At 38.4% G+C, this 22811-nt stretch overlaps 1 protein-coding gene across 5 annotated transcripts in view; it reads right to left on the reverse strand.

The window, feature by feature from the left end:
• Nucleotides 1–22811, reverse strand: part of AP2B1 (adaptor related protein complex 2 subunit beta 1) — a 143185-nt gene that overhangs the window by 50541 nt on the left and 69833 nt on the right. For 4 of the 5 annotated variants that reach the window (XM_033184146.1, XM_033184147.1, XM_033184149.1 and 1 more), the window contains exons 14-17: nucleotides 21266–21458; nucleotides 7811–7852; nucleotides 6803–6949; nucleotides 4368–4513 (exon numbers count right to left, since the gene is read on the reverse strand). In XM_033184146.1, the coding sequence (XP_033040037.1) occupies nucleotides 4368–4513; nucleotides 6803–6949; nucleotides 7811–7852; nucleotides 21266–21458 (528 nt within the window). The remainder of the gene's footprint in view (nucleotides 1–4367; nucleotides 4514–6802; nucleotides 6950–7810; nucleotides 7853–21265; nucleotides 21459–22811) is intronic. The other variant, XM_033184150.1, reaches the window with a different exon arrangement.

Here is a 22811-nt window from a genome sequence, read left to right on the forward strand (position 1 = left end):
TAGGAAAAGATAAAACTGTTTCTTTTTATAAATAACATGATTTATTTATGTAGAAAACTATAAGGAATTTATAAAAAGGCTATTAGAAAGAAAAAGTAAGTTTAACAAAGTTGCAGGAGACAAGTTCAATATATAAAAATCAATTATATTTCTATATACTAGCAACAATAAAAAATTAAAATTAAAAATACTATTTACTGCTGGCCCCAGTGGCTCACACCTGTAATCCCAGCACTTGGGAGGCCAAGGGCGGGCAGATCACCTGAGGTCAGGAGTTCAAGATCAGCCTGGCCAACATGGTGAAACCCTGTCTCTACTAATATACAAAAATTAGCTGGGCATGGTGATGGGTGCCTCGAATCCCAGCTACTCAGGAGGCTGAGGCTGGAGAAATGCTTGAACCCAGGAGGCAGAGGTTACAGAGGGCAGAGATCATGCCATTGCATTCCAGCCTGAGTGACAAGAGGAAAACTCTGTCTCAAAAAAAAAAAAAAAACTATTTACTATAACATCAAAAATCTGAAATACTTAAATCTGACAAAAGGTGTGTAAGATTTGTGCATAAAAAATTATAAAACATTGCAACAGAAATTAAAGACCTAAACAGAGATATACTATGCTAATGGATTAGAAGACTCAATACTGCTTAGATGTCAATTCTCCCCCAAATTGATCTACATATTCACTGCAATTCCAATAAAAATCTCAGCTTTTTTTTGTAGAAACTGACAAGCTGATTCTAAAATTTACAGGGAAATGTATAAGACCAAGAACACCTAAAACAAGTTTTGAAAAGAAACAAAGTTGCAGGACGTCTGCCATCTGATTTCAAGACCTATTATGGAAAAAATTTTTACATTGACTCTTGATTTACAACATACTTAAAAATGATCTCAAAGTGAATTTTAAAACTAAATGTAGGAACAAAAACTATAAGGATCATATTTAAAAACATGCCAAAAAAATCTTTGTAACCATAGGGTTAAGCAAAGATTTCTTAGAACACAAAAAGCATAAGCCATAAACAGAAAAAAAACAGATGAACCTGACTTTATTGAAAACTTTCAACTGGGTGCAATGGCTCATGCCTGTATTTCCTGCACCTTGGGAGGCCAAGGCAGGATGACTACTTGAGCCCAGGCCCTTGAGACCAACCGGGGCAACACAGTGGGACCCCATCTCTATAAAAAATAAAAAAAATTAGCTGGGTGTGGTGGTGCACAGGTGTAGTCCTAGCTACTCAGGAGGCAGAGGTGGGAGAACCACTCAAGCCCAGGAGTTCGAAGCAATAGTAGGCCTTGATTGTGCCACTGCACTCCAGCCTGGGTGACAGAGACAGACTCTGTCTCAAACAAACAAACAAACAAACAAAAACACCCTTTTGTTTTTTTGAAGACATTATTAAGAAAAGGCAAGCCATGGACTGCGAAAAAGTATTTGCAACAAAGGATTTGTATCCAGAATATACAAAGAACTTTAACAACTCAATAAGACAATCTTTTCTCTCCCCCAAAAAACAACAAAAAGTAAAGATTTGAGCAGATACTTAAGTGAAAGATATAAAAATGACCAATATGCTTATTTTAAAAAAAAGCTTAAAATTAGTAGTCATTAGGGAAATGCAAATTAAAATGAGACACTACTACACAGTGACAAGAATGGCTAAAATTGGTGAGGATGTGGAACTGCTGGAATTCTCAAGCTTACCATATAACCTAGCAATAACATTCCTAGTTATTTACCAAGGAAAATCAAAAACATATGTCCAACGAAAGATGTGTACACAAATGTTCATGGCAACTTTATCATAAAGATGAAACTGAAAACAACCAAACTCCCCCAACTTGTGAGCACGTCAACAAACGGTATATTCATCAATGGAGTATTATTTAACAACAAAAGGGAAATCAACTGCTGATATATGTATTTCAAAAGCATGATGCTAATCGAAAGAAACCATACAAGATTCCATATTATGTAATTTCATTTATAAAAAAATTATAGAAAAGGTACAATTATAGTGACAAAAAGACTGACATACAAAGAACAAGGAAACAGACACCATAGTAAACATGGTAAGAAAGAGAATAGAAATGAGAAAAAGCAAAAAAACCCAAAAAACAAAAAACAAAAAAAACTACAAGAGAAACAGGATTTGCAATCACCAGCAATTATGAAGTCTTTCTACCAGAATATGAGCCTAAATCTGATAAATCTATAATCTGCCTCCAATTTACAGGTAGAATCAGCAAGATTTGAGATTGTGGGAAACTTCACACATAAAAGACTTAATTTCTTCTACAGATAAATTTTAAGGAACAAAACAGAGAGGGAGGAGGAGATAAATTTTAAGGAACAAAACAGAGAAGGAGGAGGAACCTATAGATTTAAAGGGACTTAAGGCACTTATCAACTAATTGCAATGTATGGGACCTTACTGGGACTCTGTTCAGACAAAGCAAACAGTACAAAAACATTAGACTACTGTGAAAATCTGACACTAATTGGATATTTGCTGATATAAAAGAATTTGATGTTTTTTTAACGATTAGAGAGAAAAACAGTATATAAAAATAAACAAAGAGTCAATAAATGAATAATTGAAAACCCCAAAGAAGAAAAACAAAAACAAAACAATGGAACAGAATAAAAGAGGTTGCAGTGAGCTGCCGAGATTGCTCTACTGCACTCCAGCCTGGGCAACACAGTGAGACTCCATCTCCAAAAAAAAAAGGGGGGGGTGGAAAGGCTAGAGATGAATGCAGACTCTGTATCTGCAGATTTCCTTTATTACAACAACAGATTCCACCCACAGCCTTGGCCTATTTATTTACTTATTTTCCCAATAGCCTTGGCCTTTAACAAAGCCAGCTCCTCAAAAGTGGCTGGAAATATTGGTAGTCTTGACAGAAAGAAATACAGACTTTCCAGATAGTTAAACGATTTTTAACATGCCAAGCTCTCAAATCCAGAGTACAAAAGTGTTTCCAAATGATGAGAAATAAATCACACAGTCACTGATGCAAATTGTTATTGACAAACTTTATTAAATCTGCTTTAAGGGTCCAATTACCACTTTTTATATGCAGGGTTAAATGTCCTGTATTTACAAATGAATGGACATGCCATTAAGGTCTAACAGCCAGTTTCCTGAACCATAAAACTGAATAAAAACCACTGATGTTTCAAAAAGAATAAGACATTAACATTTTACTTCTTCATGCTCTCTTCCTTATTAAGGCAGAGATTGATTGTTAAAAGGAGGTTATCAAGGTTTATGTGATTATTGGTCAGCATATACACTTCCATATTTCTTTTTTTTTTTTTTTTTTTTTTTTTTGAGGCTGAGTCTTGCTCTGTCGCCCAGGCTGGAGTGCAGTGGCCAGATCTCAGCTCACGGCAAGCTCCGCCTCCCGGGTTCCCGCCATTCTCCTGCCTCAGCCTCCCGAGTAGCTGGGACTACAGGCGCCCGCCACCTCGCCCGGCTAGTTTTTTGTATTTTTAGTAGAGACGGGGTTTCACTGTGTTCGCCAGGATGGTCTCGATCTCCTGACCTTGTGATCCGCCCGTCTCGGCCTCCCAAAGTGCTGGGATTACAGGCTTGAGCCACCGCGCCCGGCCCACTTCCATATTTCTTACACCAACCAAATATGCTAACTTTTCCCACCAAAACGTGAACTTTCAGTCAGGAGCTTTGTTTGATTCACTAGTCTAGCCCTAGTACCTAGAAATGTCTGGCTCATACTAATGCTAAACAATGATTTGTTGAACAAATGGATTTCAGTTAAAAATTTGTCAGAAATGTTCTAATCCTAGAATCCAAGATAGTAAATAAGTTCTGGTTTCTTCATCGCATTTGGATAAATTTCCCAACAAACTCCCTAGTGCCTCCAGAGTTGAAGCTGATAACTGAAAAGACTTGCAAGAGCCAGGGCTCACTCTACATACAGCATCTGCCAACACGTGAGGTTTGCTTTTCTTTTTGAGATGGAGTCTCACTCTGTTGCCCGGGCTGGAGTGCACTGGCGCAATCTCGGCTCACTGCAACCTTGGCCACCCGGGTTCAAGGGATTCGCCTGCTTCAGCCTCCTCAGTAGCTGGGATTACAGATACCCGTCACCATGCTCAGCTCATTTTTGTATTTTCAGTAGAGACGGGGTTTCACCATGTTGGCCAGACTGGTCTTTTGAACCCCTGACCTCAGGTGATCCGCCCGCCTCGGCCTCCCAAATGTTGGGATTACAGGCATGAGCCACTGCACCCGGACCAATATGTGAGTTTTTAACCAGTGCTAAATGGAAAGTTCTCTTGTTGGTTCTAAGGCAAACCGTTGTCTCAACGTCAAGCTAGGGACTCAGATTTCTTACCTATTCTTGTTAAACTGGATTGCAAAATCTGTCATATGCTGTAGAGCTTTATTGGTGAAGTTCATTTCCATATAGATGTGCCCTTGGCGGTGAGTAAATGTTCCTGAAATCTCCAAGCCTTTAGCCTTTACTGCAGGTAGCCAGACCTGAAACACACAATAAAGCTCAATAGAACCAGACAAGATTTATCTTGATGCTACCTATTTTTTAACAAATAAAGAACAAATTAAGATTAACAATTAAGTGAACAAATTCATTTCCTTAGGCAATTATAGTAAATTTTATACTATAAATATCAATCCAGTGCAAAAGACTCTGGATAGAGTCTTATTTTCTGAATTTTGAGATCGTTGTCAATTATTTAAGAAGCAAATAATAACAATTTTTAAAAACCAGTCTTTAAACGACCCTGGCTTCTGCTCTATCTTTTGTTCAGCTTGGTCATTTTACTGCTTTTAAGAGTACTGCTACCAAGAGGAAAAGAAAAATTCCAATGAGTATAATGTGTTTTTCTGTTAGTTCTGGTAAAATGGTTTAAAGGGAACAAACTGCATCTGCTAATGAAAATAGCATGCCTGTAATCTTTAAAGATTTTTTTTCATCATTTCCAACCAAAGCCATTATTGGTAATTTCCTTAAAGGCATCGACCATGTCTTATATACATTTTTAACTCTTGCTACAGTCTGTGGTAAATAGTAAATACTCAGATATTGCTCATATAATCTGAATGCCTATTCTACCTATCTAAATAAATCATAACACACCCCTTGGTCCCAGAACCTGTGATACATCTGGCCTATACTATTAAAAAAAATAAAGATTAAAAAATTTAAGGCCAGGCATAGTGGCTCATGCCTGCAATCCCAGCACTTTAAGAGGCCAAGGCAGGCGGATCACGAGGTCAGGAGATCGAGACCATCCTGGATAACAAAAATACAAAAAGAAATTAGCCGGGCATGGTGGCGGACGCCTGTAGTCCCAGTTACTGGGAAGGCTGAGGCAGGAGAATGGCATGAACCCGGGAGGCGGAGCCTGCAGTGAGCCGAGATGGCGCCACTGCACTCTAGCCTGGGCAACAGAACGAGACTCCGTCTCAAAAAAAAATTTTTTTAAAATCAGGAGTCGTGGGCTGTTCTGACCACCTAAGACAGAATACTAAAGGATCTGTGGGTGGGTAATAATCATGGTAATATAATCAGCCACACTGAAAGAGTGGCAGGTGGTGGGGAGGACCAGGGAATAAACTAAATGTTCATTAACAGAGGAGTGATTAAATAAATTATGGTGTATCAATTCAGTAGATACACGGATTCAAAAGAATATGGTAGAGAAAAAACCAAGGTGCAAAATAGTATATTCCATTGACACAGAATGTTCAAAGGATACAAATATACAGCTATATGCATGATCTTTTTCTTTTGAAAGGACATACAAGAAAGTTAACAGTGTCTATACATGGGAAATGGGGGACGGGGGAGACAAATGTCCATCTTACATTTTCATATTATTTACATTGGTCATTTGTATACATTACTTTTATGTTAGTAAATGAGTGCATTAGATAACTAATAATTAAAAGTCTGAAGATAATATCCAATATAGTAAACCTTATAACAAAGCTACCGAGGTGTGCCAAAACACTATGGCTGAATTCTGAATAACTTTGGTTTTGCTATGTACTGTAATAACTATACACACTCAGTTATCACAGTTATGACTCCTGGAATGGACAACCAGTCTACATCTCTATAGCAGGGATCCCCCATAAGGAGTCAGATTAGTAAGCAGAGAATTCAGGAAGCAACCAGTCAAATTGGTCCTCAGAAAGGCAAGACTATATGAAGCCTGGCCTAGCCTGGATGGTGCTTTTCCCAAGGGCTTAAATGAGCTTCCTTAACCGGGAGTCTCCCTCTTGAATTTCACTGTGAGTGACATCAAGTAAGGTTAAGACAAGACAAGAAGAGCCCCAATGACACAAACCTAAATCAGAACTCTAAAAAGGTACACTAAAATCCATGAAAACCAAATCTAAGCAGTGGCATTCTAGAATCCATATGTAATACCAACGGGGAAAAGGGAATAAGAGAAATGACTTCTCTGTATTTTTTTCTCCTGCTGGTGCACTACATACCACTAGATTTTCACTAGATTGACTTCAATGTTGACAAACTAGACAATATTTCTAAACATGGGAACAAAACTCAAATAATTAATATTTCAAATTTTAAGTCTAATTATAAAAAAGTTTAACAAGGATGCTAATGGTGCTTCCTACTGCTAAGTTTGAAGCCACCTTTCATCTTCCTCTTAAGTCCTCCAGAACAAGGGCCCAAAGCTTTGATTTATTACCAGTAGAAGTAACACAAATGTTAAAAGTGAAACAATTTGGGTCCTGTCCATTAAGAAAGTATTGCTATGTTAACTCTTTACTTACAGCCTTAGGAGCTACATATCCACCGGGTGCCATGCCTATGCCTGTGGAGAGTTCAAACAGGTCATTCAGTCCACTGCTGACAACAGCAGGTGTAGGTGAAGGAGCAAAGGTTGCAGGCACCGATGATGGGATGAAGGATTGTCCCACCTGCAGGAAAAAAAAAAGCGGGGGGAGAGGGGGAGATTGGGAAGAACCGATTAACAGTCCTTAAAATATTGCTACATATCTTAATAGTTTCGATAAATCAATAAAAAAACCATAATTACAATATTCTTAGGAGTCAAATTAGTATATTCTTCATCTTTTTAATCATGACAGTTATTTTTTCATCATTGATAAGACACACTCATTCTGTAGAAGCTTTATCAAGAGAGTACTCAGTAGGATACAGGAACACAGTGATTCAAGATTTTGTGTTTGTTTCCAATTTTAGCTTCCATGATTCTGTGCAAAAGGCCTACAGGTACCCTAAGAAAGGAGGAGTTTGTTTTTACAGAAAGAGGGAGAAGTATCCAACTTAAACAGCAGTTCCATTTCCACCTGGGTTCAGCAAAGTAGTATTTCCTTTCCCATTTAGACATAAATATCTAGTAGGAAGCTCTCCTCGGGGAGATGGACATTCACACCCCCGAAACTAATTCACTTATAAGGAGAGTCTCACTCTGAGTCCAGCTGACCCTCTCAAGTTCTTTCTAGGTGACATCAGGGAATAAGCATTCTCCAGTCAAGATGGAAGGGTCCATTTCCTTTAGCTCTTTAATATCAGAAAGACAAAGATCTCTGTAAGCACTGGAACACTAATCCTTAAAGATGTCTCTACACCACGTGGTGCATGACCCCAACAATTCCAACTAACCCTATACTATTTTCTACTCCCCATATACTGTTAAAGAGGTTTTGGTGTGCAGTGCTAGACAGCAGCAGTGGCTGGTCTGATAATATGTACATAGGAAAGGCATCAAACAGGGGGCAGTGCTTCTCATGGTGAAAAAAACAGATGGCACTTACTGCCGGACTTCCTCCAATGCCCCCGCCAAGGTCACTGCCAAGCTGAAAGAGAGAAAGGAGAGAGAGGAGAGAGAGGTAGAGTTCATTTAGCTAAATACTAGATGCCCATATAGAATCTGTAAATTGCTCTACCAAGCTGCTGGAAATACATGCCATTCAACTTGTCTCCCAAAGCCTAAAAAAATTGTAGATTACAAAGAAATATGTATTAGGGGAACTAAGTGGTGGTAGTGATGGTGTATTAGTTTGGAGAAAACTTGGAAAGAAGATGGAGCTGGGACATCTCAGGGATGTTTCAGATCCAATCTTTCCACTGGGGTACACAGGCACAAACCCAAACAAGATTTAAAGAGTATGCATATTCTAAGAAGCTCTATCCCTAAGTGGCAATGTTTTGAATATGCTTTATTTTTTCTTTAAAAGGAAACTTATAGTAGGGGGCGGACGGAGGGGGTTGGGAGGTGTTGGAAAAGAAAAAGCCAAAAAACAAAACAATTAATGTGTTTTAATTTACAAAACCTGCTGCCCCACTGAAAAAGTAAGAGCCAAATTAGTATTGAGCTGCAATTTCAAGCTGCAAAAATTATAGGTGGAACAAAAGTGATTTTTAGAGTTTGGAATGTTCCTAAAAAAGAAAATATTTGGACTGTCTACGGAGGAAGTGGGGAAGCACGCAGTGCTTCAAATCTCTTTCACAGTCAGTTCTACTAAGGAGAAATGTGATTTATTTGGAGATCATTTAAAAAGGATGTTAAGCATTAGAGAATGAGACTAACTGAATTACCTAGCTGACAAGAAAATAACTCCACATGGTCTTAGTCTTGCTTTTTTTCTCAGGATTCTGATAAGATATAATTCACTCTGAAGTCGGTCTTCCTTGACAAAAACATTAAAGAACTCAAGCTGAAAATAGGTGGCATACACGCAATGTAAAACACAACTAATGGAGCTGTTTCAAAAGCAAAATCTACTCTTTGCTACAGTTCCACAGTTGTTTCTTCCTAGTTCTCACTGTGCGTCTAAAACACTTCCTTGAATCATCAAATGCTTTGTCTGCTCTAAACATACTCTCCTTTATAGTCATTTAGTGGTAGGAACTTGCAGATCATTGAGTTGTAACAATTATTTTGTATCTTTAAGACTGGGAAAAGAGGATTTATCTTCTCAATGAACAGAGAGTAGTAGTACGTAAAATGGCATTCTCAAACATCTAAAAATTAATCTTAAATATTAAAAAATAGCGAGGACTACAACAAAGTTTTGTTTAAACCATGACAGAAAATAACCCTGGCAGGTGCTTCATAACTGGCATTAGCAAGCATGCTCTGTTGTAAACTATAAAGCACTCCCAGCCAGAGCTAACATTTCCAGAATCTGATTCCTGAAGACTACTTAATGGTTGCACAGGGGATGAAAATCACATACTTAAACAAATAAAAAGGTCATTCTTGACTGGGCGCAGTGGCTCACGCCTGTAATCCCAGCACTTTGGGAGGCCGAGGTGGGCGGATCATGAGGTCAGGAGTTCGAGACCAGCCAGGCCAACATGGTGAAACCCCCCATGTCTACTAAAAATAAAATACAAAAAATTAGCTGGGTGTGGTGGCGGATGTCTGTAATCCCAGCTACTTGGGAGGCTGAGGCAGGCGCATCACTTGAACCTGGGAGGAGGAGGTTGTGTGCTGAGATCATGCCATTGCACTTCAGCCTGGGTGACAAGAGCAAGACTCCGTCTCAAAAAAAAAAAAAAAAAAAAAAAAGTCATCTCCAAATCAAGAATTTGAGTAACTGGAAAAGTGTGAAGGGCATAGAAAATATATTACACATCTGTTTTCTCCCCAGTTCTATCATAGCACACATCTGCAGCATGACATCTGAAATTCCTTTTATTCAAACAAACATTTACATAACATTTACTGGATGTAAGGCATTACAAGGGATATAAAGATGCCTGGCAATTAGGGGACTACATAGGTAAGAATGAGGCTTTGCAAACTAGCCAGAGAAATAAAACATGAATGCAAAACCATACAGAATATACTAAAGCAAAAAAGGGAAGTTCTGAAGGGAAAAACCTACCTCTGGCTGAAAGAATGAAGCTGCAAAGAGGTGGTAGTGTGAAATTATAAAAAGCAAAAATGGGGGAAGATCATTTCTCAAATAGCATGAACAAAGGCAGAGAAAGCATGTAGAATGAAAAGGCCAATTAGACTAGAACTGAGGGTTGATTTGTGTTAAAAAAAAATACTCATATGAAATAAGTTTGCAAAGGCAGTCTTTAATTTTTAATTTCCCCTTCATAAAAACCTGGAGGTTTCTTAGACTAATATCTAAGCTTTCTAAGAATACTAATAACTACATCAATTATGTTTCAGTAGTATGGTTTCACCCTTGGATACACAATGGAATCAACCATCTGTGTGTGGGGGTTGCAGAGAGTAGTGCTTTAAAAACTACTCGCCCCCAGAGATGGTAATTTAATTGTTCTGAAGTGTAGCCTGGGCATCAGAATTTTGAAAAGCTTCCTCAGCTGATTCTAATGTACAGCCAAGGTTGAAAACACTGCCATTAGAGAATTAGTTATTTAGAGTCAGACAAGATTTCATCTGCTTAGAAATGACTTTGGAACTTGTGACTAAAAAGGAAGTCAGGATTTCAGCAGAGAGGCTGGGCGCAGTGGCTCATGCCTGTAATCCCAGCACTTTGGGAGGCTAAGGTGGGTTGATCACCTGAGGTCAGGAGTTCAAGACCAGCCTGACCAATACGGTGAAACCCATCTCTATTAAAAATACAAAAATTAGCTGGGCCTAGTGACAGAAACCTGTAGTCCCAGCTACTCAGGAGGCTGAGATACGAGAATTGCTTAAACCCGGGAGGCAGAGACTGCAGTGAGCCGAGATCACGCCATTGCACTATAGCCTGGGCGACAGAGCAAGACTCCGTCTCAAAAAAAAAAAAAAAAAAAAATAAAATTAAAATTAAAAAAAAAAAAAGAATTTGAGCAGAGAAGAAAACCCTGGAAAGGATTCTACAAAAAATGTTTCATTTGTCCTGATACTCTGAGGTGGTTTTCGACTTTCTGATGGGCTTACTCCCTCTCCCAACTTATTCTCCCCTCTTCTGGCTAGGCTTATAATCTTTATGATTATAAGAGATAGAATTCTTTATGGACTTGCTTGGCATAGAACAGCAAGAAAGAAAAACACATTGGAAAGGAAACAGCAGTTTTGCTAAATTCAGTAAAAGGCATTGAGAAAAGGGATTCATGGGTAGTGTTTAGACCAAAGGAAAGAAAGCACATTCGTAGCCCTTATTTTCTTATATTTCATTCTTTTTATCTTTGAATGATACATGAATATTATCTTAGCTGGAAAGGATCTGAAAGTACTGTCCCCCAGTGCTGCTTGTCAATTTTATTCAAAATCATGAAGAACTGAAAAGCAATCTTGCCATTCCTTTGTTTATGTTCAGTATATCAGATACAACTCAGCTAGAAACATGAACTCTCATCTGACACAGACAGGGTCCAAAAGACATCAGAGACACAGTCAGGGATACAAAGGTTCACCTACTTGTGCTATGTTCAGACAGCAAACGGAAAGGACAATTTCGATGCTGTATATGTTTTCTAACTAGCAAGACTACAGCTTATCCAGACTATTCAGCAACTCTCCTCTTAACTGAAAAAGATTCTAATGGAGATTATCCTCCTCCCTGAAACCATGGCAAGGTGACAGCATGATGATGGGTGTGAGTGACTAACAGGGAGATGTCAGAAGGAATGGAAGCAAATTACCCAGTGACAAATTACCACTCTTATCTACAAGTGACAAACAGGAGGAAGCAGATATTCATCAAGAAAAAAAGAAAGCTAGAAAGTGAACAACTACACAAGAAAGTTGTTGTATATCAGCCTGAACTAGACAGTAACCATTTCAGTTCAGTAGGACACTCACTATTTGTTTAAAAAAAAAAATTTACTTTGTTGTTCAGGCTGGTCTCAGTCCTGGGTTCAAGTGATTCTTCCACCTCAGCCTCACAAAGTGCCGGGATTACAGGTGTGAATCATTGCACCCAGCCTGAGATTATTGGGAGTCAGGTTCATCTGTCTGGACATACTGTAAGCCCACACTTATCAGGTAGGGTACAAAATCAATCAAACTAGAACTTGTAAAACTCAGAGTGATATCTGTTATCCAGTGAACTAGTAGGAAACAGGACGGAAAAGGAATAGGAGTGCAGGGTATGGCTTTGATCCTGATCTTAAATATCTAGATACTGTATTTTAAGTGTCTCTTGGAGGTGTCCACTCACTATTGTTCCCAGGATTGCCTTACTGAGGCTGCCATTTTCTCCATGAAGAAAATGATGTCAATTATAGGTCAACTAAATCAGATACAGAAAGAAGGGGGGAAAGATGCCAACTTCAGGAAAAGAATATTTCAAATACTGAAAATTGAACAGTCTGTATTAAAAGTCTGTATTAACAGTCTGTAATTGGGCTGGGCACGGTGGCTCAAGCCTATAATCCCAGCACTTAGGGAGGCCGAGGCAGGCAGATCAAGAGGTCAGGAGATCCAGACCACCCTGGCCAACCTAGAGAAACCCCGTCTCTACTAAAATACAAAAAATTAGCCGGGCGTGGTGGTGGGCACCTGTAGTCCCAGCTACTTGGGAGGCTGAGGCAGGAGAATGGTGTGAACCTGGGAGGCGGAGCTTGCAGTGAGCTGAGATTGTGCCACTGCACTCCAGCCTGGGCGACAGAGCGAGACTCTGTCTCAAAAAAAAAAAAGAAAAAAGTCTGTAACTGATACCTAAATCCAAATTTTCTGCTAGTGGTGTAGTTCCCCCAGTCTCCAATCACAGTAGTCCCCCATAATTGTTGTAGTCATTAAATGGCACTGAGAATAATACTAACATTTGTCTACTACCAAAGAGTGGTCACTTTATCACATCTGAAGTAATGCTGAGTGGAACTTGGTTCATGTTAAACTACACAATAATGTGTCATTACACAATAATGTTCAGTAACCAGACAGAAAATGGGTTTTATGGTGACTTATTGTAACTTATGGGCTTAAAGGGATTTCAGCATGGTTATGTGAGTTCTGCAGAGCCAGGCAGAGCCAAAAGTCCCAGAGCTGAGCCTGCACACAGGCTCAGGTCAGCTTTAGATAACAAAAGGAAAGGTCCTCGTCCAATGGCAATGTGCTACAACAGCAGAAATACAGAGAAAGAACTCAAGATTGAAGTTATATAAGGGAATAAATCTGCCTGACTCCAAGAAAAGAAAATTTGAAAAGGAATTTTTAAATTTTATAAAGGAATATCATCCGAGATAACCACTGAGAGGACTGGAAAAAAAAATCCCACAAATTATCACAATGACTGATCTAGGTTAGCCCCTTTGATGTATGTCTGGCCAGTCCAAAGTACATCTATTTGCTTCTAAAACTGTGGATCTGTCTAGGTATCTGAAGAGATTCTCTTAACTGCAGGTGCATATCTGAAGCTCAGACATTTCTATGCTCCTATTTAGAGCTAGTGTCTCTTTTATTTAATGTTTTCTAGAATTTACTGAATTAAAGGGAATCCAAGGAATGCTCCAAGCCATATAGCTTACCAATAGCTCTATTATTCTGGAGTCAACAGAATGGTGCAAAAATAGTACACAGTGACTCCCATCACAAACAATAAAACTTACTATTGTCAAAATCCTATTGGTGCCAAAATCATCAGTGTGTGTCTTTCTATCAGAGTTTAATTTTAGATGGCACACAGTATCTTGTAGGTTAAAGTATGGTTTTCAGCTACTATGCTGCAAATTTTAATTTGATCTTCAAAAAGCTATTCAAGGCTGGGAATAGTGGCTCACATTTGTAATCCCAGCCCTTAGGGAAGCTGAGGCAGTGGATTGCCTGAGCCCAGGAGCTCAAGACCAGCCTGAACAACATGGGAAAACCATGACTCTACAAAAAACACAAAAATTAGCTGGGTGTAGTGGTGTGCGCCTGTAGTCCCAGCTAGTTCGGAGGCTGCGGTGGGAGGATCACCTGGGTTCAGGGAGGTCAACGCTGCAGTATGTCATTGTAGTGCCACTGCATTCTAGCCTGGGTGACAGAGTGAGATCCTGTCTCAAAAAAAAAAGCTATGCAAAAAAGCATCATAAAATATAACTAATCAAATTGGTGGAAACACTCTGTAACCACGCAAAAGCTAATAAACTGATGGCTGAGAGAAGACTTGATAAGGAATAGCATTAATGCACTGAGATCATATAAAAATCATCAGAAGACTCCATAACCTGAGGGGGGAAAACGCTTCTATCAGCGGAAAAGTAGGGGGATGTAACGGATTACCTCCTGATGTAAGACAAAAAGTCCTTAGAATGGCCACCATAGGTCTCTTAGGTCAGACAGAACTCAAATGATGAATATAGTAAAAATCAACAAGAGAACCTCTTTATTCTGTCTCAATTTCTTTCAAAGCATTTGCTACTTTATCATTAGTCTCCCCTACCCAAATGTAAGCTTGCAAGGACTGTTTTGGAAGGTTGCAAGGACCATTCTATATGCCTAGTATACAGAATACAGCCTGAATACTGGGCACTCAAATACTTATTTATTGAATGAATGAATGTTTTGTAAATATATATTTACAGCTACTGGCAGTAATATATATACAGCTACTGGCAGTATTTTCTGGGAGACAATTTTGAAATGAATCATTTTATTAGGGAAAATTATCACCAAAAGGACAAAAGCCTGACAAAATCGTTTACCAACTGGCCTAGAGCACAGTATCTGTATCAACATTGCCAACAGATATGAATAGAACCAACTGAGGAAAAAAAATGAACACCCATTAGCCAAGTGTGCAGCTTGTGCCTGTAGTCCCAGCTACTTGGGAGGCTGAGGTTGGAGGATCACTTGAGCTCAGGAGTTTGAGGCTGCAGTGAGCTATGATCACACCATTGTACTGTAGCTTGGGTGACAAAGCGAGACCTTGTCTCAAAAAAAAAAAAAAAAACAAACAAAAAAAACATCTCCCAGCTGGACCAAAACTCATTCTAGGGAGGAAACGTATTATTTGAGTGGTTTTGAGAGCAAAATTTCAGAAGAAGAACGCCTGCACATCATTTAACTGCCCTGAAAGTACTACTTCTTTATTATAGCTCACCGGTGAAAAGATGGGAAAAGGAGATTTTTGTGATTTTACTTAAATGAAAATAAAATGGTCAGGCATAGTGGCTCACGCCTGTAAATCTTAACACTTTGGGAGGCTGAGATGGGAGGACTACTTGAGCCCAGGAGCTCAAGGTTGCAGTGACCCTGTCTTTAAATAAATAAGGCTAAGATGAACCATCTCTTCCTCTTGCTGCAAGAAAGGTGCATGAACTTATTATTCAGTCTCTTTTTTTCATGAATGAACACACTTTTGTAGTCCTTCTCCAACTTTCATGTGACACATTAGCCCAAAGTCATACACTCAGGGACCTGGGATGTACACCATCAAGAGGCCCAGGGCAAGCAAGCTGTATGTTTTATCTTAAAGTCATGCAATTTTACATTCTAAGTTGTAACATACCAGTGTATATTCTGTTTATATCATTTACCATCAAGTAAGCCTGACACTGCAAGGCAATGAGCCATATTTATTCTGCAGCTTCAAATGCACCCTGCACTCTTCTGTGTACTCCAGAGACTGCGTTTCCCAGTTTGAGAAGGACCAGTTAGGTGAAACTGTATTCTATTCTAGAAGGTGACAATAACAAACTAACTGGAAAATTACAGGATAGTATAAAGTGTATAAACTTTGAAGTTTTAAAGAAGTCCTGGGTTTAAATCCCAACTCTGCAACTTACTATATGACCTTCAGTTTTCTGTAAAATGGGGCCCAATACCAATTATCTTCCTGAGTTGTTCTGAGGATTAGAAATTATAAAAGTTCTAGCATAGGGAATAGCACTCAGAAATTAGTACTTATTCTCAAAACTGCCTGAGGCCAGCCTTGACTAAACGTATGCACTGATACAAAGATGGTGGTTATGCAAGCCTCACTGAGAAATTTAATGGGCAACAACTTACAAAGATCTTTCCACATAACACAAACTCTAAAAACTAAGCTTTTAAATCATTGCAAAGCTCCCCCAAAGGAAGAAAAATAAAGATATAAAACTAGTACAGATGATGGATTTCCTGTGGGCTAAAAAATCTCAAAACTATTAATAAATAGCTTATGACTTTAGATATCTCAAAGGTAAACACCTGAAAGAAACAGTGGGAAAAACATGGACTGGGGGTCAGGAAAAGGCAGTTTCTCCTCTATTCCATACCACTCAAGCTGGGCACACAGCGTATTTCTCCAGGATGAAATCCTTCATCAGCACAGAGAAAGGGCACTTTGGACAATTCTTCCTTTCCATTTTTGATACACAATAGCACTGTTTATGTAAAAGAATAAAGCACAGCACCTGGACTGAAATTTAGCCAAGGCCTCTGCTGACAGACTGGAAGTAAAGGCAATAAAATAACCGAGATTCAATTATTACTTCAGTGATCCTCGCAGATGTCAGACTCATGAGCACATAACACATATGCAAAAGTTATACACATGGGCATCAGGTCACCTCCCACACTACACCAAATCAGAAGGATCTGCACGTTGAGAAAAATCACACTACTCAGAACGAGCAGTTTCTTAGATTAAGTACCAGAGTCATAAAACAAACAAACCAACCAACCAAAAAACTCCACATATATGGCTTCCAAAAGAAACAAAAAGCCCAAAAAACTACTTTGCAAGCCTATACCTAACTAGTAAATTGTCATGCTCTACATGTAGAGCAGGTCAACTACATAAACTACATTACTTGAATTTACTCCACATCAAAGCAATAGTTCAGTTTGTACTGACAGATGGAAGAAACTATCTGTAGAGTACAAGCAAAAGAGAATATGTTGAAATGCAAGCAAAAAATAAGGATGTTCCAGTAAGGAGACTAAAAAGAATAGGTAGAAATCCATTTTTATCCAAGTCTTGAGATGAAGAGGCATTCCATTCAAAGACGACTGCTTTCTTTAAAAAAGCATACAAGAATCAATCACCTGGGGAGCTACAGTATGTTTACTTTCTTTACATCACAGCAATGGCCCCACCCTAACTCCTCTTTAAAGAATCACAAATGTTGAGAGTCCCTATTATTGATGGAAGAAGGCCATAGCTTTCAGGAATGTTGTGGCAAAGCATTTCTGACTAGTAATAATAACAAATAAATAATAAATTGATAAGTATTTCCTGACTAGGACAGTTCTATTAGGTTGGAGCAAAAGTAATTACTTTTAATGGCAAAAATCGCAATTACATTTGCTCCAACCTAATAGGAAAAGGTTACAACTCACTAAATCTTAACCCTAGCCAAATTTCATGAGTGTGACAGTAAAAGAAGATGAAACAGAACAAGATCTAAGGGAAGATCACCAGGCTATGAAAAAGGAAGAATAAAAATATCTTCTCATGAATATCAAGTTTTAAGATAGAAGAACAGAAAATGGTTAGACAATCCAAAATACAAAATGCCCTCGATTTTCGGTCTCCAATTATGGCAAGTGAGCAAGGATAAAAAGGACCCTGGGACTGAGCAACCATATCTAAATTGGTCAAATTCAACTTCCAGTCAACTTCTGACACGATGGATAACCTCACAGAAAATCATAACAGAAAAATATTCAGAGGGAAAAGAACAAAGGTGAAGTCAGAGATATCTGTTTTTGTAGGAAGTACCAAAGAGGATCTCGAGAATAGGATTCTTTTGTGGCGGTCACTGTCTTGGCTTAGATATCAGTTTTTAACATCTCTACCTAGCTCCATTTGGAATTTCATTTGGTTTAGTGTTCTCAACCCTGGCTGCAAGATTAAAATAACACAGGTAACTTTTAAAAAATAGCAATGTCTAGGTCCTGCCTCCCAGAGGTGTTGTTTAATTACTCCTGGACTCAAGTATTGATAGTATTTTTTTTTTCTTTGTAGTTTCAATGGCTAGAGAGAGAGTATTTTTTTTTAACTGGTAATTGTGTGGAACCAATTCTGCAGATAGAGTTGAGAATCATACAGTTATTAGGAACCAGGCAATACTTTGTTAGCAGTACACCACTGACCTCTATGGGTGAGGTTCTGTTAGAAACCCATGATAAAAGTAGCACCAACAGTCTAGTGGCCTGGTTGCTAGCCTTCCTGAAATGATCACTGAGCTAACCTAAATGCTGCTTCCCAAACCACCACACAATTCTAAACATGGCCATATTTTAAATAGGAGTTTGGTTGAATTCTACCACTCCTAGCTACACTAGCTTCCCTACAAGGCAAAAGAAAGAGCTTTAATGAAATAATAAGTTTCTTGCCCTCTGAATTAATTTAAGGGAGAGGAGGAGCCCTCTTTCCAGAAGTCTGTTTACTACTGAAGAGAAAAAGCGCCAGGTGTGGTGGCTCATGCTTGTAATCCCAGCAAGCTGGGAGGCTGAGGCAGGTGGATCACCTGAGTTCAGAAGTTCAAGACCAGCCTGGTCAACATGGTAAAACTCCATCTCTACTAAAAACGCAAAAACTTAGCTGGGCGTGGTGGCGGGCACCTGTAATCCCAGCTACTCGGGAGGCTGAGGCAGGAGAATCGCTTGAACCTGGGAGGCGAGGTTGCGGTGAGCCAAGATCACACCACTGCACTCCAGCCTGGGCAACAAGAGCAAAACTCCATCTCCCCCACCAAAAAAAAAAAAAAAAAAAAAAGCAAATAAAAAGACAGAGAGAAAAAGGGGCATCTGATATCTGAGCATCTAGGTAGCTATAGTTCAAACACTAAACTGAAGTGGTTCACAGTAGTCACCAGATATTCTATGTCCTTAATGTGCAAAATGTGGCCCATGGACCAGCAGCTTCAGCGTCACCTTGTTAGAAATGCAGACTCTAGGTCTCACTCTAGACCAGCTAAATCATCTCTCTTAGGCTCAGTGTGCTGGCTCACCCAGCACTTTGGGAGGCCAAGGCAGGGGGATTGCTTGGGCCTAGGAATTCAAGATGAGCCTACGCAACATAGTGAGAACCCACTTCCACAAACTAAACTAAACAAAACAAACCCTCTCTTGTACAAAATCTTTAGGAGATTCACAGGTATATAATTTATTTTGAGAAGTACTCTGTAAGGCAAGGATGCATTCAAAAAATGACTTTGAGGATTAATCTTCTCTTTAGATAATTTGCATAAGAACAATAAAAGCATTTTAAAAGTCCACTGCTGCCTTAGAAACTCATCTTCCACACAGCCAAATTTAGGTCTTCCTTGTGATGTTCTCGAAAAAGGAACCTTGATTCTCTGAGTAAATATATATTTAACCACATACGGATCCAAAGCAAAAATAAGGGCTTTAATTTCTTCTCATCTTGATTTCTGGGATATCTTTCAATCTCAGAATAAGCTGAAGAAAAATGCACTGTAAACAATTTCTGGGCTATAACACCAAGGATACCATTTTAAATCCCAAAGTCAGGAAAAGCTAAAATTTAGAGTTACATAAAAACATAACCGGGCCTATGTAGCAAAAGTTGCAAATTTAGAAATCCGATTAGAAAAACAACAACTTTCCTATCCCTGAAAGAATATCCCTCATATAAAAAAAAGGAAATAGGCCTGTGTGTAACTTTGGCTACTACAAGCAGGTTCTAACAGCTTTTCCCTTTGATACAATACTTGCAGGAACTCTAATGCAGATGACTGGGCAGCTATGTAAAATATGATGACAAAACCCATTGGTTTTGGAGTTGGCATGAGCTAATACAAAGTCAAATGAAAATAATATGTCTCTTTTTTTCTATGCTTATAGTGGGTCAGGTAGGATTCTGGTCTGGCAACATTAAAGGCAGGGCCTCTTTCTCCCCTCTATTCCTTGAACTTAGTTTGTTTCTCATTCTTAGGTTCAGTGAGTCCACCATGTAGTAAGCTTCCCCACCAGGGAATGTAATAAACTTGAGGAGGATGCAATATTTAACTTGTGGTTGATATGTGAACAGAAAGGAACAGCTATTTTAATTTTATAAGGGATTCTTAGGAGCCTCCATGAATATTTAAATATTTGTCACTCTCCTGAGTCTATAAGGAGGCTTGACAGCAATGTAAGTAGAATCATCATACGAGGAAGCTATTCTGTTTATATAATCAGTCAGTTTCAATCATTAAAGATATGAATATAAAAAGTATTTGCTTATATGCCCAAGAAAGACAATAGAAGTGCTCATTTGCGTCAATATAAGCTGGAGTTCACAGCTTGGTCAATGTATAAATTCTAGAAGCAGTGATTTTCCATTAATGAAATGCACAACCCACAGAGATATGACTATAACCCTATTTCCTTACACTCTCTGCCAGCCAAAAAGTAAATGAACCTCTAATGGCTGGTATAAACCCCAGATACAAAACTGCTCATAAAGTAGAAGAGAAGATGTCAGTATATGTAGCATAGAGTGCAGTTGTTTTGTATCTGTTATCTCTGGGAACATATATTTTCATATCTAAGCTGTCAGCCCTCCAATGATATTGGTAAATAAATCGTTGTTGGGCATCTTTATAGTCATTGGGTTGACAAAAATCTCTTTTGCAAGGGTCTGCTAGAAAAGCCTCTCTAATTTCATCACAGTTTAAGGCAGTCATGTGATAGACTTGTTATTTTTCTGGCCTTCTCTTCATAGATTGAAGGTCACCCTTAAAATTCATTTATCTTGTACAGAAACAAAAAATAATTTTGGTTCCCATTGGTGGCAAATGTTCACAGATATTCTGGATTTTGGAGCCTTTTAGTATTAGAATCCTGGAAGCTAATTAAATTGGAAGTATGATAGAATGGAGTAGGTGGGGAAGAAGGGAAAAAAAGAACCAATCAAGCAGCCCTTTCCAACTGTAATAAAGGTACATTTTACTTAAAAAAAAAAAAAAAAAAGGCTGCCTCAAAACCTTTCAGAATTAGGGCATAAGTAAATAAAATATAAAAAAGGCAAAGGTTTGAAAGCCTCAAAATAGGATGATTTGTGTGAGGTCACTTTAATGTCATTCAGGTCAAAAGGAGAATTGATGTGGGCTATCCAGAGTTAAGAGCTAGGAACAATAATAAACTCTGGAAAAGATACTAAACGTTAAAATTGCTGAACAATAGGATGGTTAAATGTCAAAAGTTCTATTTAGAGGCAGGACAATGAAATAATCCCGTACACCTGCAGACATACCCCATTACCGACGATGAACAGTATTAATTATAATTTTGCCTTACTAAAGACAAAGAATCCTGTCCTTTATCAAAGGACATTGCTGCTCATTAAGGAAAGATCTAGTTCTAAAAAGCTGAATAATTTAAAACTCTCTAGCATATCAAGAACTAAAAATAACCAAAAGAACAAGGGAAGAAAGATGCTTACCAGACTATCTAGTCCTCCTCCTAGGAGATCCACCGCTCCCATCTGCATGGAGGACACCTGTGGCACATTGACTGGGGGACCGAGGTCAAGGTTTAAAAGATCCCCTAGAAGATCACCTTGAGAGGGGATAACCTGAGGCTGTTCCAGATTCGTTGCAGTGGTAGTGCCAACAGGGCTGTCACCTGCATCAGTGCTAAAATCACATACACATAAAATGGAGAAAAGAGAAAAGTCAGTTTCACCTAGGACATAATATGGCAACAGTAATTAAACATATAGCTATATATAACTATCAAATACAAGGGGGAAAAAACCCTCTGATTTTATAACCATTTGTTTATGCTCATGAAGAGATAATGGCAATTCTTATTTTTATCAAATACAGTTGCTAAAATGAAAATAAATTATATGATGTAAACCTTGTCAGTTATATAATATAATTGGTCGATTTTAATTAAACATCTATGAGGGAACACTGTAAAGAGAATTCTATGGTTCTCTGTAGAAACTGTAAAATATGTGGTTCCTGCCCTCAATGGCTTACATACCAACAAAAAAAATCAGCATTTACAAAATGACTAAAAAGCAAGTTTACTGCGTAACAATAGAAACATGTACTGTGTGTCTGCATAATTGACAGGATACGAGTAACACAACAAAAAAAGCTTCTTGGAATGGTTTTATGAGGAACTACCAGAGAGAAACCTCCAAAGAGGAAGAGAAGGTTTGTACAAAGGCACAGAAATGAACAATTTGGCTTTAGGGGTGGTAAAAAAATTATATTGGCAGGAGCAGAGTTTGGGATTGGTAAAATTGGGGGAAGAGAGAATAAGGAAAATAAAACTTTGAAAACTAGTCTAGAGAGCTGATTTTTAATAAAAGAAATGCAGAATCACTTTTATTTCTTGAACAAAGAACAGAAACTAAAAATAACATTAGAGGAACATTATTCTAGCACCTGTGTGTATAATGAACTGAAGTTAGGAGAATGGACATGAAGATCAGCTAAGAGTAATCTGAACTGCTACTGTTATCAACTACGTATGAAATAATAAAAGCTCAACAAGCTATAAAAATAAAAAGAAAGTGGTAAGTTCCAAGACATTTTAAAAGGACTAGGTAGGAGAAATGATGATCTTTTCAATAAATGGTGGTGGGTTAACTGCACAGTTATGTGGGGGAAAAATGAACCTTGGCTCCTTATAATTCACAAGGTAAACAAAAATTGAGATAAATCAGACACAAATGTGAAAGGTAAAACCCAGTTGAAAACCTAGAGTAGCATCTTATAAGCTTGCAGGAGATAATGGTTTCAACAAAAAGCAGTAGCCACAAAAGAAAAAAAGTAATAAACTGGACTTCATTAAAATTAAGAACATGTCTTCCAATGACACCATTAAGAAATTGGGAAAAGATATTCTCTACAAACTGAGAGAAGATATTCACAACACATATACCTAACAAAGGACTTGCATCCAAATTATATAAGGAATTCCTACAAATCATTAAGAAAAAGACAAATCATTAAAAACAGGCAAGTCGCAAA

This window comes from Trachypithecus francoisi, unplaced genomic scaffold (assembly GCF_009764315.1).
Source record: "Trachypithecus francoisi isolate TF-2019V2 unplaced genomic scaffold, Tfra_2.0 Lachesis_group20, whole genome shotgun sequence".
NCBI classification, from domain to species: domain Eukaryota; kingdom Metazoa; phylum Chordata; class Mammalia; order Primates; family Cercopithecidae; genus Trachypithecus; species Trachypithecus francoisi.